The sequence below is a fragment of the Pagrus major genome, chromosome 15, assembly GCF_040436345.1.
Source record: "Pagrus major chromosome 15, Pma_NU_1.0".
NCBI lineage: Eukaryota > Metazoa > Chordata > Actinopteri > Spariformes > Sparidae > Pagrus > Pagrus major.
Window position 1 is genome coordinate 25,969,515 of NC_133229.1, and position 14,937 is coordinate 25,984,451.

At 41.2% G+C, this 14,937-nt stretch overlaps 1 protein-coding gene across 2 annotated transcripts in view; it reads right to left on the reverse strand.

Annotated features, from left to right (window-relative positions):
- Nucleotides 1-141: 141 nt before the first annotated feature.
- ugp2b (UDP-glucose pyrophosphorylase 2b) overlaps nt 142-14,937 on the reverse strand; it is a 37,719-nt gene continuing 22,923 nt past the window's right edge. For both annotated transcript variants that reach the window (XM_073481539.1, XM_073481538.1), the window contains exons 5-10: nt 11,512-11,645; nt 9,089-9,386; nt 8,754-8,951; nt 3,938-4,180; nt 3,528-3,632; nt 142-2,169 (exon numbers count right to left, since the gene is read on the reverse strand). In XM_073481539.1, the coding sequence (XP_073337640.1) occupies nt 2,062-2,169; nt 3,528-3,632; nt 3,938-4,180; nt 8,754-8,951; nt 9,089-9,386; nt 11,512-11,645 (1,086 nt within the window). In that variant the 3' untranslated portion in view covers nt 142-2,061. The remainder of the gene's footprint in view (nt 2,170-3,527; nt 3,633-3,937; nt 4,181-8,753; nt 8,952-9,088; nt 9,387-11,511; nt 11,646-14,937) is intronic.

The following is a 14,937-nucleotide window of genomic DNA, read 5'->3' on the forward strand; positions in this document are numbered from 1 at the left end:
GCTCATTATTACAGTGTCTCTTACAGTCAAAATAAAACAATGCTAAAAAAAAAAGAGATTTATCTTTCATTAGATAAACACCTATATTGTAGGATACACAACATATTTGCTGGGTGGACAGACACAACAGGTGACACATGCTCATGGTATCATATTGCACTTTATTCAGCTCTGAGGTGGCAGAACTGGGCTGGGCTGAGACCTCGTCACCGTCACAGATCAACACTTATTGCTTTCGGGGCTTCCGGTCCGCACGAGTCGGACCCATCTCAAGTATTCTCGCACTGAAACTCGGTGTACGTGTTTTTAAAAATGTCTGGATCTGAGTGTGTATCGCACCTCCTTGATGCTGAATGAAGGGATGGACAGAGGCGACGGGACAGACTTGATGATTTGAGGCAGGAGGTTTCACACGTTAACATTAAGGTCAAAATATGAGAAAACAAACCGGATAAAAACAAAAAGATAATGCACCACATTGTTGATATTTTCATCATCTACATAACAAATAAAGGCCTTTACTTTGAAATGATATAATTTATATTGTTACATATAATTTCATGGCATGTGATCGTACCTGGATATTAATCATTTATCCAGGAATGTCATGAAATAAGGGCACCAAACAGGCAGAGACAGAGGCGGTTCAGGCTTCACGTGGATTAGTTTCTCCTCTATGGCACAAACTTTTTCCGCCTGGACTCTGGAGGTGTTAATAAACCTACGATCTATTATGTGGAAGTCACAGTGTCTCTGGAAGAGAGTTTTACATTTATTTCTCAGCACAAACCTCACTTCAGGCAGGATGGTTACACAGAGTCACCTTGTATTAACTGGATCCTTTCAGCGTCTTTCAGCTGATTGTTTCTGTTTTGTCACCATCGTAGTAATCAGCTGCCTCCTCAGCCAAACTAGCAGACAGACGGCGGTCAACTCACTGTATCACACCTTTCCATCCACTCCTGGCGCTAATTCTCCAGTTGGTTGCTGTTAAACTTTATAGGAGCCGAGGGCACTACAAGACTAAATAATTAAAACGGGGCCACTTTCCCTGCTCTATATGAATAAACATGTACATCACTGGAACAAACGGACACTATCTTTTATACGCAAAGAAAGAAAAGCTTAATGTACGATATATGCCGAATTAACAAGAAGGCACACATAATTAAGAATTTGTCACAGACTGCGTTTCACAAAGTTTATGCAGTTTCTCCAAACGCAACAACGGACTAAATTGAGCGATTTTTTAATGGAGTCTTTTCATCTTCTTGCTATACTATGTTTGTGTTCGAGTTTGCCGTTTGCTGTTGTGCAAAACGTTCTCAAATTGTTGGAAAGTTGTTAATCTGGTGATTCAAATGAACGTCGCGCACCATTTTCAATGACGTCATTGTACAGGCCGACCCCTCGGCACCCCCGACTGTGACAGACCTCCTGCGTCCCTGATCATATCCTGCCACAGCTGAATTGTGGAGCCACAGTGAGGTCCTGAACGTGTGCTTGAAATAAACTGTTTTAAACTCTTCCATAACTTCAGACAGCGTGACTTCTCCTCTCTATGTAAGTGCACCATGTGATTGCATTAGCAGTGCTGTAAGAGCACACTGGGGATAAAATCATCTGGTTTGTTTCTCTATGTAAAGTCCCGTTAGTTTCCCTGTTAATATCATCTTCTATCTATTTTAAGTTTACTTTGGCAGGTTTGATTTTCTGGCCAACAAACAGTCAATATCACTACAGTTAATAAAGAATAAAAATAAAATCTGATTTGTCTCGTCTCTCTAACGTGGCTACAGGTCATATAAGTAGCTCATTAATAATACTATGAAGTGTTTATATCATACTATAAAAAGCCTGTAGAGGGCAGTAAATCTCAACCATCGACTGCAGAGGAGCACTGCACATGCAATCACACACAGCCTCCAGGCAACTTCCTTTCACAATCTGTTGGTGTCGGGTAAACATGACAAACAAGGTCACATGACTGGGATAAAGCCAACTGGGTCACATGATGAGGGAGTGTGTGTATCTGTGTGTTTGTGTGTGTCGGAAAAGGCGCTAGTGGTCCATGATGCGGAGGTTGCCAGATACGATTTTGTTCTCCAGCATGGAGCCGGCTGGAATATCAATCCGGTCTCCGTGGTTGGCGATGATGATGACGGTGCCCTGCGAGGAGGAGGAAGAGCGATGAGTTTAGTTTGTGTTGCTCGCAGACTGAGGGAACGGCAGGAAGACATTTTCAAACCAGGATTTAATTAAAGCAATAAATCAGTGAGAGCCACCTGCCAGCAGGGACAGTGACTTTCAAAGAGTCTGACACTGAGAGCTGCTGCGCTCTCCTTGTTACGTCCTTGTCGAGTCATTTTGTTGTGCAGCTGTAGTGAAAGAGTCGTTATGAAATGAAAATGAAACAAAAGAGAGTCAAATATGCAGCGCTGGCAGAGAAGAAGCTGCTGGTGTGTGTGCAGCTGCAGGAGGGCAGAGCTGATAATCAGTCGTATGCACATGCTGCAAAGTGACGTCTGTAGAAATGATTGATTATCATTGATGGTTTTGACACTAGGACAGAGTAGTGTATATGTCGTTGGGCTGGGCAATATTAGATATTATATTGTGATATGAAACTAAAAATTGTCTTATGGGGCTTTTCCAATCAGTGTCCTGGCTCTGCTTGACTCGGTCTGACCCAGCACGGCAGGGATTTGCACTTCCATTAACAACATGTCTTTAAGTGATGACCTCCTGCAGTATTATTTATGAATCGCCGCTAACGAAGCTCCGCTAATTCAGTTATAAACACATTTCATTTCCTACTGATCCTTTATCCTTTATATTTATGTATTACGAAGCGTTGGAAATGTTTTCACCAGCGGTAATTTAACACGACTTCTAAAAACTGAAGGGGAACGTGATGAAACAGTAAAAATACAGCAGGTGTCTAAAAGTACAAACTTCAAACCTCAAATATTCTGTTAGAAGCTGCAACATTACAAGAAGCTGAACAGAGAACTGAGATTTTAAGGAGATTTCAGAAAAGGGAGATATACGTCAAGTTTTGAGATACAGCCTGAAAATATCACAATGTTATTTTATGGCTGTACAGCCCAGTCCTCATGTGTTGACATGTTAATGCACGTTTTTTTTGCATCCTAAAGTTGCTTCCAGTTATTTTATATCACATCATTCATCATTCTTATCATCATCATTTTTTCTTTAAACACAGCAGCGTTTATTCCTCAAGTAAAGAAAGTTGATTTAATAATTGAAAACCTTTGTGTAATCTTTTAAAGATGAATCTTTGACCTGAATGACTCTTCACACTTCATCTCTGCCAAATAATGAATATTGACACAAAAAAAAGCTGCGGGTCAGACATCACTGGTGGTTTGTGGCCTTTTTAATTCCCACAGTGTATCTCCAGCATCTTGTATCAGTGTGGGCACCAGAATAAATCATGTAACAGTCTTTTTGCAACTGATGAGACTTTATTTCCAGTAAAACTTCATCTGAGAGAAGATGTTTACCTTCAGTGAAACGTTCTTCCCAAAGGTGACGTCTCCAGACACTGTGAGGTGGTCGAGCTCCAGCATGTCGGGGATGCTCTCGAAGCGGATCAAGTACTCCTGAACCTGAAAACAGACGGACGTCAGAGGAAATCTTAAAAAACTAAAACCCCAAAGATCCCAATTACTTCAACGATACCAGATAACATCATGCTGACGTCTGGGAAATTAACTTTTGAGGCCACAGAAGTTTAACAATTTAGTATCATGAAAATATTTACCATGATGTACCATGTTTGATATAATTGCCACAAAATTGGACCAAATGGGAAATCAGTTGGGTTTAGAGGGAAATGTGGAAATGTGGTTTAGAGACTTTACAGCAAAAGCAGACGATGAATAGTGTTATATTATTATTATATTATAAATACCTTGGTGAAGGAGCTGCCCAGTTTGACGTGCGGCGTTGTCGGGAACTCTCTCTTGGGGCTCATGGTGAGCGAGCCGGCGTCCAGGCTGTACAGGTTGGACATGACCAGCAGCAGGTCTGATGTGGTCTTTACTGGCAGGAAGCGGCTCCGAGGTACGTTGATGCCCAGAGCGTTGTCGAAGCATTTGATGGCGGCGCCGACCGCCGTCTCCAGCTGGATGACGTTCTGACCGCCGTCAAGAGTCTGATAACCAAAAGAAGGACAGGAGGGAAGACATGTTGGTCGGTGTGGAAAAGTTACTGATTGTTTCACATGTTTTTGTGTTTTTGTTGCTTTACGAGGAAGTTACTGTTCTGTTTTTATCTTCATCTCTTGCAGCATTAATGAACCACAAGAAACCAAACAAACACACACCATCCTTCTGCAAAAATCCAATTGAATATTGAGTTCAGTTTCCAAATTAAACATTAAAATCATTTTAGAGAAAAAAGGTGAATCGTGTTGTTAAACAACTCATGACCAACTGGAATTGTAAATCTTGTGCAACCTGCTTTACGACAGTGTACGTGCAGCAACTTCCAAATAGTTTAGCATTAAGTTCTTTATCTAAAACATCTGTGATTCACTGTGAACACAAATATCTGTCAGCTCTTTCGGTTAAAGCTGTCAAACATCCAGGACATCGAGTTTTCAGCTACATCAGCAGGAAGTTTCTGCCTTAAAGCAAGGCCGCAGGGAATGCACCATCTTTCTGTCTGTTCACCACTTCACTCCCGACTGAAATATTTCAAGTACAGTCAGATGGACTGCAATTAAATTCTGCACACTTGTGGTCCTTGAATGAGTGAGTCACTGACTTCAACATCAGAATCTTAATTGGTACAAAAACACCTGCAAGACTGTTTTATGTATTTTATTATTTGACAGGGACTGTGCACATCTTCTTAGCTGTACCAGTGTTAGCTATAAGCTCATTTACATCTGCAGTCCCTGGTTGGGAGACAGACGATACATATTTACTTTGCAACAACAACATCCATAACAATAATGACCACATTTCTCAAGATTAGGAGTCTGCATTTACGTGTGATGGGTACGTGATTGGTTCATTTTAACACACCATTAGTGCTAATTAGCAAATGTTGGCAGGCTAACAGGGAAAATTCATGTGAATGCTCTCTCAAGTTGGAACAACAACTCGGAAAGTCAACACAGAGAAAAGTAAACACTGGGTTGAAGGTAAGAAACTTTTAAGCCATGTATTGTAGAGTCATTTATCGTTCGCTTTGCTCTTCCTTATCTATAAAATCCTGGAAACAGCTGTCAACATATTGTTTAAACACTCTGAGTGATAAAATACAAAAACAACATCTTTTCGGCGTCCATGTTGCTCCCACATTCCTACATGTCGGAAGAACGACTTCCCAACTGGAGAAGTGGGATATTACGAGGAGCATGTGAATGCAGCATACACTAAGATGGTGAACACAGTAAACATTATACTGCTAAACGTGAGAATGTTACCACAAAGCAAAGCTTCATATAGCTGCTAGCGTGGCTGTGGACTCTTAATCGTCTTAAAGTTTAAGAGGTGATTGTGTTTCCTGAAGCTACAGAGGTGAATATCATAAAACTAAAATTAGACTCTAAAGGTCTCAGAGGACAACAGTGATATAACAACATGTTCTAATATAATGATCTGGGTCTGAGATATAAGTAACAGAAGCAGTTACGCAACATTCAGCTTTTATCTTAACAGCCTCTCAGAACCACGAGTGCACAGTTTTAACATGTATAGAGCCAAAGTTTTGTATAATAGGAAACCGGGTGTTTCTAACTGTGCAGGTTTAGTGCTGCACTCTTACCTAGATGGGACTACACACTTATGTAAAGCCACACTGCTCTGAACGGTTATCACCGGTTACATAACGCTCGCTGTGTCACGGCGTGTGACTCTGTAGCCAGGGGCTGGAAAATCACATCTATAGGCCGAGAAAAGCAATAATCAGGAATGAGGCAGTGAATTTATTACGCCGGTTGCAGATTTGCATACCCTGAGGGGGTGCTTCTCCACAGGGGTGGGGGGGAGCAACACAGTGTGAGCACAACCAAAATAACATCAAGTCACATCAAGTCACATTTGTTTGCTGCAATGCTTTTAACAGCATCGCTCTGTCACCGAGAAGCTTCGGAGGGCAACACAGGATAAACATGTGCAGGGAAAACATGGAGCCTGAGAATGACGCTCGAACGAATCACTCTAATCCTCATCAGAATAAAAAAAGAGACAAAATATAACTGATTAAGCATTTACTCAAATCTTTTTCACCGTGTTAATTCAGCTGGCTTAATTTTTGCTGCCTCACTTTTCTTTTTAATTTCTTTCAACACGTCTTTGCTTCATTCAAATCAAACTCTATGCGTCGGTAGCTGCGTTCACACAGAGCCCAATATTCTGATTACAATCGGTTTAAAAGTCCAAACAGAATAAAAATGCTTCATATGAGGAATCAGTATAAACAGGCCCAACCTGAACAAAATTTCAAACTGTTGCAGAGGGGGAGTTTAAACCTTTTCTTAACTGATCAAAAACAAACCTGTCTTTATTAAGTGTTTTATTTTCTGCCTGCATTCTGTCCGTCTTGATGGCGGCTTCTTAGATGAACTGGTCTACTAGTCTTTAATACAAACTTAACATAGATATCAGGGCTGTCACATTTTTTATTTAAATTTTGACAAACAAATTCAGGGGAAACCTCTCCTCTGCCATCCCCTAATAGCGAAATTATATTTCAACATATTTATAACTCAATATGTAAAATTCAAAGACTAAATGTCAAGATATGGACCTGATCAACTACTAAACACCCGTATACATTGTTGTACCGGGGTTCAGTTACTCGTCTTTGTCTCTTTTACACACAAACACATTCCTCTAAACACAAACAGCTTTAACCGGAGTCCAAGTAGGCCAGATGAGCCACCAGAGATGTGACCAGAAAACTGGATCAGTCTCAAGCTCCTTTTCTCTCCTTTGTGTGCAGAAAGCTCACGTGACAACAAAGCGAAAATCGAGCCGTGCAGGACGACAGAAACACAGAGAGGTTTTAAAATATGGGTTTCCTCCGGATGCTCGGGTTTCTTTTTAGCGAGACATGATTTATTCAGAGGCGGTGGTCTCTGCAGAGGAGAGCAGTGCAGATATCTCTCTGCTCTGCTATTCACAGCTCTGTTTTGTAACGTGACAGGATGGACGTGTTTAAACCTGACAGATGATTTTATTCTGCGAGGCTGGCTGGTTATCTAAAGTGAATTGTTTCATTCTCGGTGTCTATCGTAGACATCCTGGTGTGGCTCTTCTTTGAATTGGTCCCCTCAAGGCTGCAGGCTCGTATATGGATGATCCAACAAAGGATTATTACAAGGACATTTATGAGTCATTTCACTCTGATGTGCTACATAGTATATTGGAAGGGAATGAAGAGAAAGAACACCAAGATTAGAGCTTAGAAATGTGCCAACGTGACTGAGGTACTAGACACAGACCAAACTGAGACAACTTCACCTTCCTGACACCTCCTGTTTGCTCTTAATCAGAGGATGTAAACAGGAAGTATACTGTTGCCATGGAGTCAGTGAGTTAGCTGTGGGTTACAAATTAAGTGCAGCTTTTGTAGCCTATATTTGTTTAACTTTTTTGCAGTGTATATCCATGTCTTCACACACAGCTATCACTAGATTACTTTGATGCGTGAGAAAACTTGTGATGATCCTCAAGCAAGTCCTGGAGTTCAAAAGAGCTCCTTTTTTCTATGATTTCAGAGAGGATTTATGGACGTGTACTCATTATGGACATCAGAGACTATGATATCCCCTGGAAGTACAAGTCCCACTGAATCTTAAAATATGTGTGTGTTCAGATTTGACTGAGTTATGTCTCTGAGAAACTTTTTCAAGCAGATTTCAGGAAATATTGACATTTAATTTAGGAAGAAATCCTTTATTAACTGCCCTCAGCTCATTTGAATCAACAGTAAAGATTGATTTTCTACACTCCACAACCCCTTTTCTTTCTTTCTTTGACTTTGAATCTTGTGAGCATAAAGTTTGCTTTCTGGCTAATAGTTGAGCTGAAGGGCTCTGTGAGTTGAGCGGACTAGTCGAAGCTAAGGTCCGTCCTATTTACTTGAGTTGTGAATGCTTCCACTGCATAACAATAACGGGATTGTAATGATTCTCCAGCTCTTAGTCACAGTCTCAGGTGTTGCCAGGAAAACTGTGTGTGGAAAACTTCAGATTTTGATCGCAAAACGCGTGACAATATACATATGTGATCTCCATGTTTTTCTCTTTGGCAAGTGACCTTGGTCCCCTTCGGGGTGACCACAATCAGGAATTGATGTACTCTGCAGAGACAACCTTCCTCTACGTCTACTAGAAACTATTGTCCCTATCATTAAAATGTGCCTGGACGACTTAATGAATGCGCCTTCATTTATATGAAGCCTTCAATATCAGAAGTGTAAGTGAAAGATGTACGGGAAATTATGTTGGTTAAAGTGACAAGGAGCCATTATTTAGGCTCTTTTTATTCATCTGTTTTCCCTCAGTGTGTTTTGTTGTTTTTTACTGTTTTTACTCACTGATAAAATGTCAGTAATTTATATTTTTGTCACACTGTGCAGCAACTGAGAAATTGCTATCTGTACGTGAAGCACTGAATTGCTCTGTATTTCAGATGTCGTGACAACAGGAGTGTGTGTACGGTTCAAGTCATTTCCCCATGACTGTATTTTTCGGTGACCTCTTCACTCACCTTGGGGTTGACTATGATCTCCAGGTCCATTGCCTTCTGCTCCTGCAGCCTCTTGATGGCAGCCAGAGAGATCCAGAGGTTGTTGGTGTTGAAGATCTTGAACTTTGAAACTGATTTAAACTCGTCTACGTGGGCCTTGGGGACCTGGGCGATCTCCAGGAGACGCAGTTTCCCATCGTACTGGATCAACGTGCCACCCTGAATATCAGAGAATCAGAGATAATGAAGAATTCTTTATAATGACACTGCATTTTTTTTTTAAATATTGATTTCAAAAAAGGATAATTTATAGTTTTAGTTTTTTTTTCTGCATAAAGAAGTCCTCCTCCACATACCTTGACGTCTGCGCGCGTCTTATCCGTCACCTCCATGATGAACTCGCATCGCTTGCCGTTGGGCTGGCTGACCAGGTGGTGCAGGATGTTGAGGTCGACGGTGGCTCCCAGGTTGTCGATGTTGGACACGAAGATGTACTCCTTGCCCTGCTCGATCAGCTGGTCCAACAGGCCCGAGTTGTAGAAGCTGGCATAAATGTCACCGTGCCCGGGAGGGTACCAGCCTTCTGCGCTTTGTCCGTTCATGCTGAGGTGTGTGGACACGGGGAGGAGGGACTCTTTGTTGACACGAGGGTACCTGGACAAAAGGACAGGAAGTATAGTAAGATCAGCAAGAATTCAGTTGGATGATAACTCAATGTCATGGTTTATTCTTTGTTCAGTTTATCCGAAAAATGTTTTTAGCTTCATAGAGCCATTGAGCTGATTGTAATCTAGGTCTAGAGAGGACTAAACCCAAATGTAAAACCTAAATCTACTTATTTCACAGCCACTAGGGGGCAGTGCAACAAGCTGTTAACACAACATTAACCTTCTATCACCTTCAGCATGTGTTATGGACAGCATGTAGGCAAACTGAGCAACACTAACATTTATTTAGAGTTGAATTCTGGCCAACTGATAAACAACACAAGTCTTTTAGCTCTGGTTTTGTTCTCCACCAACTCCTGAGCTGCTAAGATGAGCACAATATTCACCAGCTAGTTGCTAGGTCTGTCAAAAACAACTCAAGTCAGAGTGGCGACTCAGCGGTGTCATGATTTGCTTCCTGTTTTTGTCTCTCCCTCCTTTGCGATTGCCCTGTCCCTGATTATCAGTCCCTGTGTACAGTATTTAATCAGTGTTTGCTTCTTGTGTTTTCAGCACTTCATTGGTGTCCACTAGTTTTTGTATTTGTGTACTTGTGTAGGTCTCCGATTTGTCCCTGCCTGCTTCTTATGTTTCGGTTTGCTGCCAGTTCTGTTCTTTAAATTTCACATTTAGGTGTCATTTCGTTTTTTATGACACTATATGAACAATTTCCTGCTGTTCTTGTGGTATGATGTTTCTTCTCTTGTTTGTGACTGTATGTAGTTACACTCACTTATCTCAGTCACCCACTGCGGAGCTGTGAATCTCAGACTGTCTAAGTTAGGTAGATAAACAGCACAAAGATAAAACAAACCTTTGAGCTCCATGCCTGAGTTAAAACCATGAAAACAAAGTAGCACGCCAGGAGCAATGGGAGTTTCTTCCTTTCATATCACTGCAGGACTTCAAACAACATCGTCACCAAGTCAAGTTTTCAAGTAAGAAGGCAGATGAGGCAACGAGCCAAAGAGTCCAAGACATCTTCGCTTTCTGCATTAAACTGATCAAAGCGTTTCTAAGAAGGATCTGCGTCAGGTTGCGTTAACAAACCTCACCGAGAGGAACAGCACTGAGTGGGAGCTGGCTGTGTTTTTGGCAGTTTGAGGGTATTTCAGAGCGCGGATGAGCTGGTCAGGTGAGAGGAGCTGCACGGTGGAAGCACGGAGGCTTTTTTAAAGGAGGTTTAATTCCAGCCGGCTGTTCTGGAAAGATGTTTCAGATGAGTGGCTTTGATATGAGCTCATGGACTTCAAAGATTTTATGTCATCTCGGACCAAAGTCTCGGAACATTTTGTAACGTCCACAAAAGTGTTTTTCCTGTCTTGGATCCAACATTTCTCCCTGAGAAGGAACAGTTGTTCTTTCCGAGGTACATGGAAAAATTAACTGATTATCACTGGGATTTATTTTTAATATCAGTATATTAAATCATATCACAATGAGTTTAGAGTTGAAGAACAAGGGATTTTTTTTAGTCTTAAATTCAATATTCCTTTTATGAATTACAATCACAACCTCAACCACATACTTTGTTCTCATTTTGAGTGACATTCCCACTGTTCAACCACTTCCTCTGTGCTGATAGCCACTGGCCACCACTGCTGCCGTCCAAAATGGCTTTGTACTGCGCTCCTTCTGGCACACATAACATATGCGTGCACTAAATAATTCAAGGCTGATAGTAAAGAAAAAATCAAGTTCCACATGACTGACAAATTAGAGACGGCTGGGCGTTAAATATTAATGGTCTCTCCATACATTACATGACATTTCCTGTCCAGCTGCTGCTGTTCCTGCATTAGAGCAACACGCAGCAAGGGATGGTCCACTGGCTACTCAGACAGTGAATACAGACCCATTCAATATGAGAGGAAGCTGAGGTCAGTCAATATGTCTGGGCTCAATACTGCTAACTTAAAGTGCCTGCTATATCTGCCAATGCTGATGCTGATTTTTGTCTAGCACACACATGTTCTTGTATATTCCTTCCAGTTTAGTATCTGATATGACAGAAAAATAACCCTAGTATCCACTCAGTATTTGTTGATATAACTATTAGTATGTCCCCCTACCTGCTCTGGTTGAAGGTGTGTATCTTGACGCGGTGGTGTGTGTATTTCTGCAGGATCTTCTTCGTGTCTTCGTCTGTGTTGAAGGAGTTCATGAGTACCAGGGGCACGTCTGTGTTGTAAGTCTTGTTAAGGTGCTGCAAGACATAAAAGAAAACACATGCTGATGTAAACAGTACTGTCTTTCTTTCCGTGCATATATTAAAGATGATCAGAGATTGTTTTGTTTTGTATCAACAGAATATAAATGACAAAAAACAAACTGATCATCTGCTTAAGAGTCTGTCTTTAAACACAACTTTCAGAGGCAGTTACAGCAGGTGGTTTTGTAAAAGGAGTGACCTTAGCCGACACTACAGGGACTTTAACGGCATGCAACAACAAAATACCTTTGAATTCCAGTATCAATAATGGACATGATGAATACTAATGAGAACAACAGCCCGAGAGACTGTGTCGTGACAATGTTTCTGTAACTTGATTGTGTGATCAGAATGAATAGAATACCTGGGGAGACATCGAAGCACTGTCTTTTTTTATTTTACTAAGATAAGAGAAAATTAAAGTGAGCGGAGGAAAAGACGAGAAATAGGATCTGAATCAGTGGGGAGAAGCTGACGTGAGAAAGTTAATGAAGAGTTGATGATGATTAAACTTAAACAACTCAAACATCTTTCTGTGATCAATGAACCAGGATGGGTGCTGGCCTAAACATCAACTTCATGTACCTGAACACTGACCTCTTATTTGCAGAGTTAAACAAGCGTGCGACTATGTACAACTTCCCGACACCTTTCTGTAGAGCTGTAATGACTCTTCAGGATGTTAACACACCCCCCCAGAACAAAATGTAATGGAACACCAACTAGAAGGATTAAATGACACCTTGCTTTGTAGTATGTTGACAGTGGGTGTGTGGAGAGGCTGGAGACGATGGATGACGAGGACCGTGAAGGTGAGCAAACCTCCTCGAACATTTTGAGCAAACAGTACAGTGCTAATGACGCAGCACCGTAAACTGTGGGAATATTAAATGTGTAGAAGTTGTCTCTCTGTTTTATGGATTTGAATTGATGTGGAAAAAAAAGTTATAAATGTTAAAAAGATTCTTCATGGTCAGACACAGAACACATGGAGAGTTTGAATAAAACTGGGTAGGAATGAACGATGCGAGGAGCCCTGTGTTGATGCTGGAAACATTGTGGGCTCAAACACCACACAATAAAACAATAGTTATGCACTTTAAAGCCATTCTTTGCCTTTTTTGACAGTGTGGATATGTGGGTTTAGACACTACTGGAGGGTTTTTAGGGACAATTTCCTGCTTTGTTTGTGGTGACAAAACTGGGTGTTTTGAACAAGACCTAAGGACATCTCCTGCCAAAACATGATCTTTTCCCAACATGCTGAAACCTAACCGGACCGTAAAGCACAGTGCTGTCACAACATAAAACTGAACCTAGAGAAACGTATCCATGTACGTACATTGCCAACATTCAGCTCTTAAATATGTTGACTAAAATACAGAAAACAGCCAGAAAAACACTCACTGTGGGTAAGTTTAAATTGCATAAAACCCTTGGGTCGTTTCAATTCCAAACTTCCTTTGAAAAAACAAGGATTTAATGTCCCGAGTAGCAACGAAGTGTTGAACTGCTTTTGTTTTTTTGTTTGTTAATAAATGGTAAATGTCTAGTTAAATACACTTTAGTTAATAGGTATTCCACTGTTAATAAACAATTCATTGCTTTATAAACCATTTCTATGTGTTTGGATAGCCATTAGAAAGTTTAAAATTATGGTTATAAACCTTTACAATTGCTTGATAAATGGCTTATAAAGCATTTCATTAATTGTTAGCAGTCAAATTACTATTAACTAAAGTTTAATTAACTAAAAATTAACAATTTATTGATGATTGTTATCATAAAGTGTTACCAGATGCATTTTAATGTGGGCAGACCATCTTAAAAACTGTCCTGTACCTTTAAGAACACCCTGACCAAGACTTACGAGACTGAAAGATCCACCTTTGAACCGAACGCTCCTTTACTTGCTTAACTCAACTTGCATAACAAGAGAGTCACTCAGGTGAAATCAGTAAACCTTCAGCAGCCAGGTGGCGCCACTCCAGTCAGAGTTGTATCCAATCGTCTGCTCTCAGTGCGACTGTACCTCTTTTCACACAGAAATGCTGCAGAATAACTGTGCATTGAGGCGGTGTGGTGGCGGAGAGGGGCGTTCTCACACAGGAGACCTGGTGTGTGTGAGGGATCCATTTTCTCTCTTTCTAAATAGGCTGATTCAGTCAGGAGGTAATCTGACCAGACCTGAGCAGAAAATGGACACAGAGAGCAGTGTGCTGGGGGGAAGAGCAGCGTCCCTTGGGGCCGTTATGAAACACATACACGTCTCCTAAATAAACTCACTTACACACCGAAGCTCTGGCATCATCATGTCTGACAGACTTCTTTATATCGAGGCTGTCTCAAAACTTTAATCTGCATCTTACTCTCCAAAAGGCCGTTTGAACTTGCGATTGAATGTGACTATCGGCAAATATAATTAGGTGTGTAAGCGTTAGTTGTACTGCTGATGTAGGAAATATGTTTAATATTGTCCATGTCATGTCTTCACGAACATATAACCACGAACATGCCCCGAGCACACAGCCGTCTCTGTTTCCCTGCCAACCCCGCAAGACCTGCCTGCCTGCACAACAACAGATCCTCTTTCACTACAACTCCCCCCTCGATATCACACTGAACTCTTTTCAAAAGAACTTCAGCTCTCTAAAAGAAAAAAAAAAAACATGTGTCTCTCCCCGGGCACTTCAGATACGTGAAGTAATAAAGGATTGTGCCTGGGGGATGATACGCATGCAGCATCATGGAGAGACAGATAGAGGGGAAGACATGTTTGTAATTTTTCTCCTGAATCCTTTTTTATGTCTTGTCAGAAAACTCAATCTGGAAGCAGAATGAGACATTATTCAAACATCACTGCATCGGGGGGAAAAACATGACAGTACACAGAGCAGATGTTTGCATTACATCAGACAATACATCACTTCCTGTTTTCCCTGCTCCACCCATTCTGACATCACAGCCACATCATGTGCGCCAGTGTGGCAGAAAGCCACTTCTTCTCTTCACACCACACCTCTGAGTTAGGCAACACCTAACTGTCGAACCCGCTGCCAAATGTGAGCCACGGTGATTTGGAAATAAGTCCTGTCGGCTGTGTTTGTGGAAGAAAAGAGAAGCTCATGGACTGTGAAATTAAAGCTTTCATACACTGTTGGATTTACGGGCTGAGGAGGAGGGCTTCATGACAGCAAAACAAACAACCTAGCAAGGACATGTTAAGATGAGAACAACTCGCAAGAACCAACAGAAAGTGAAAGTTTGAATGTCACAGCTGCCTGAA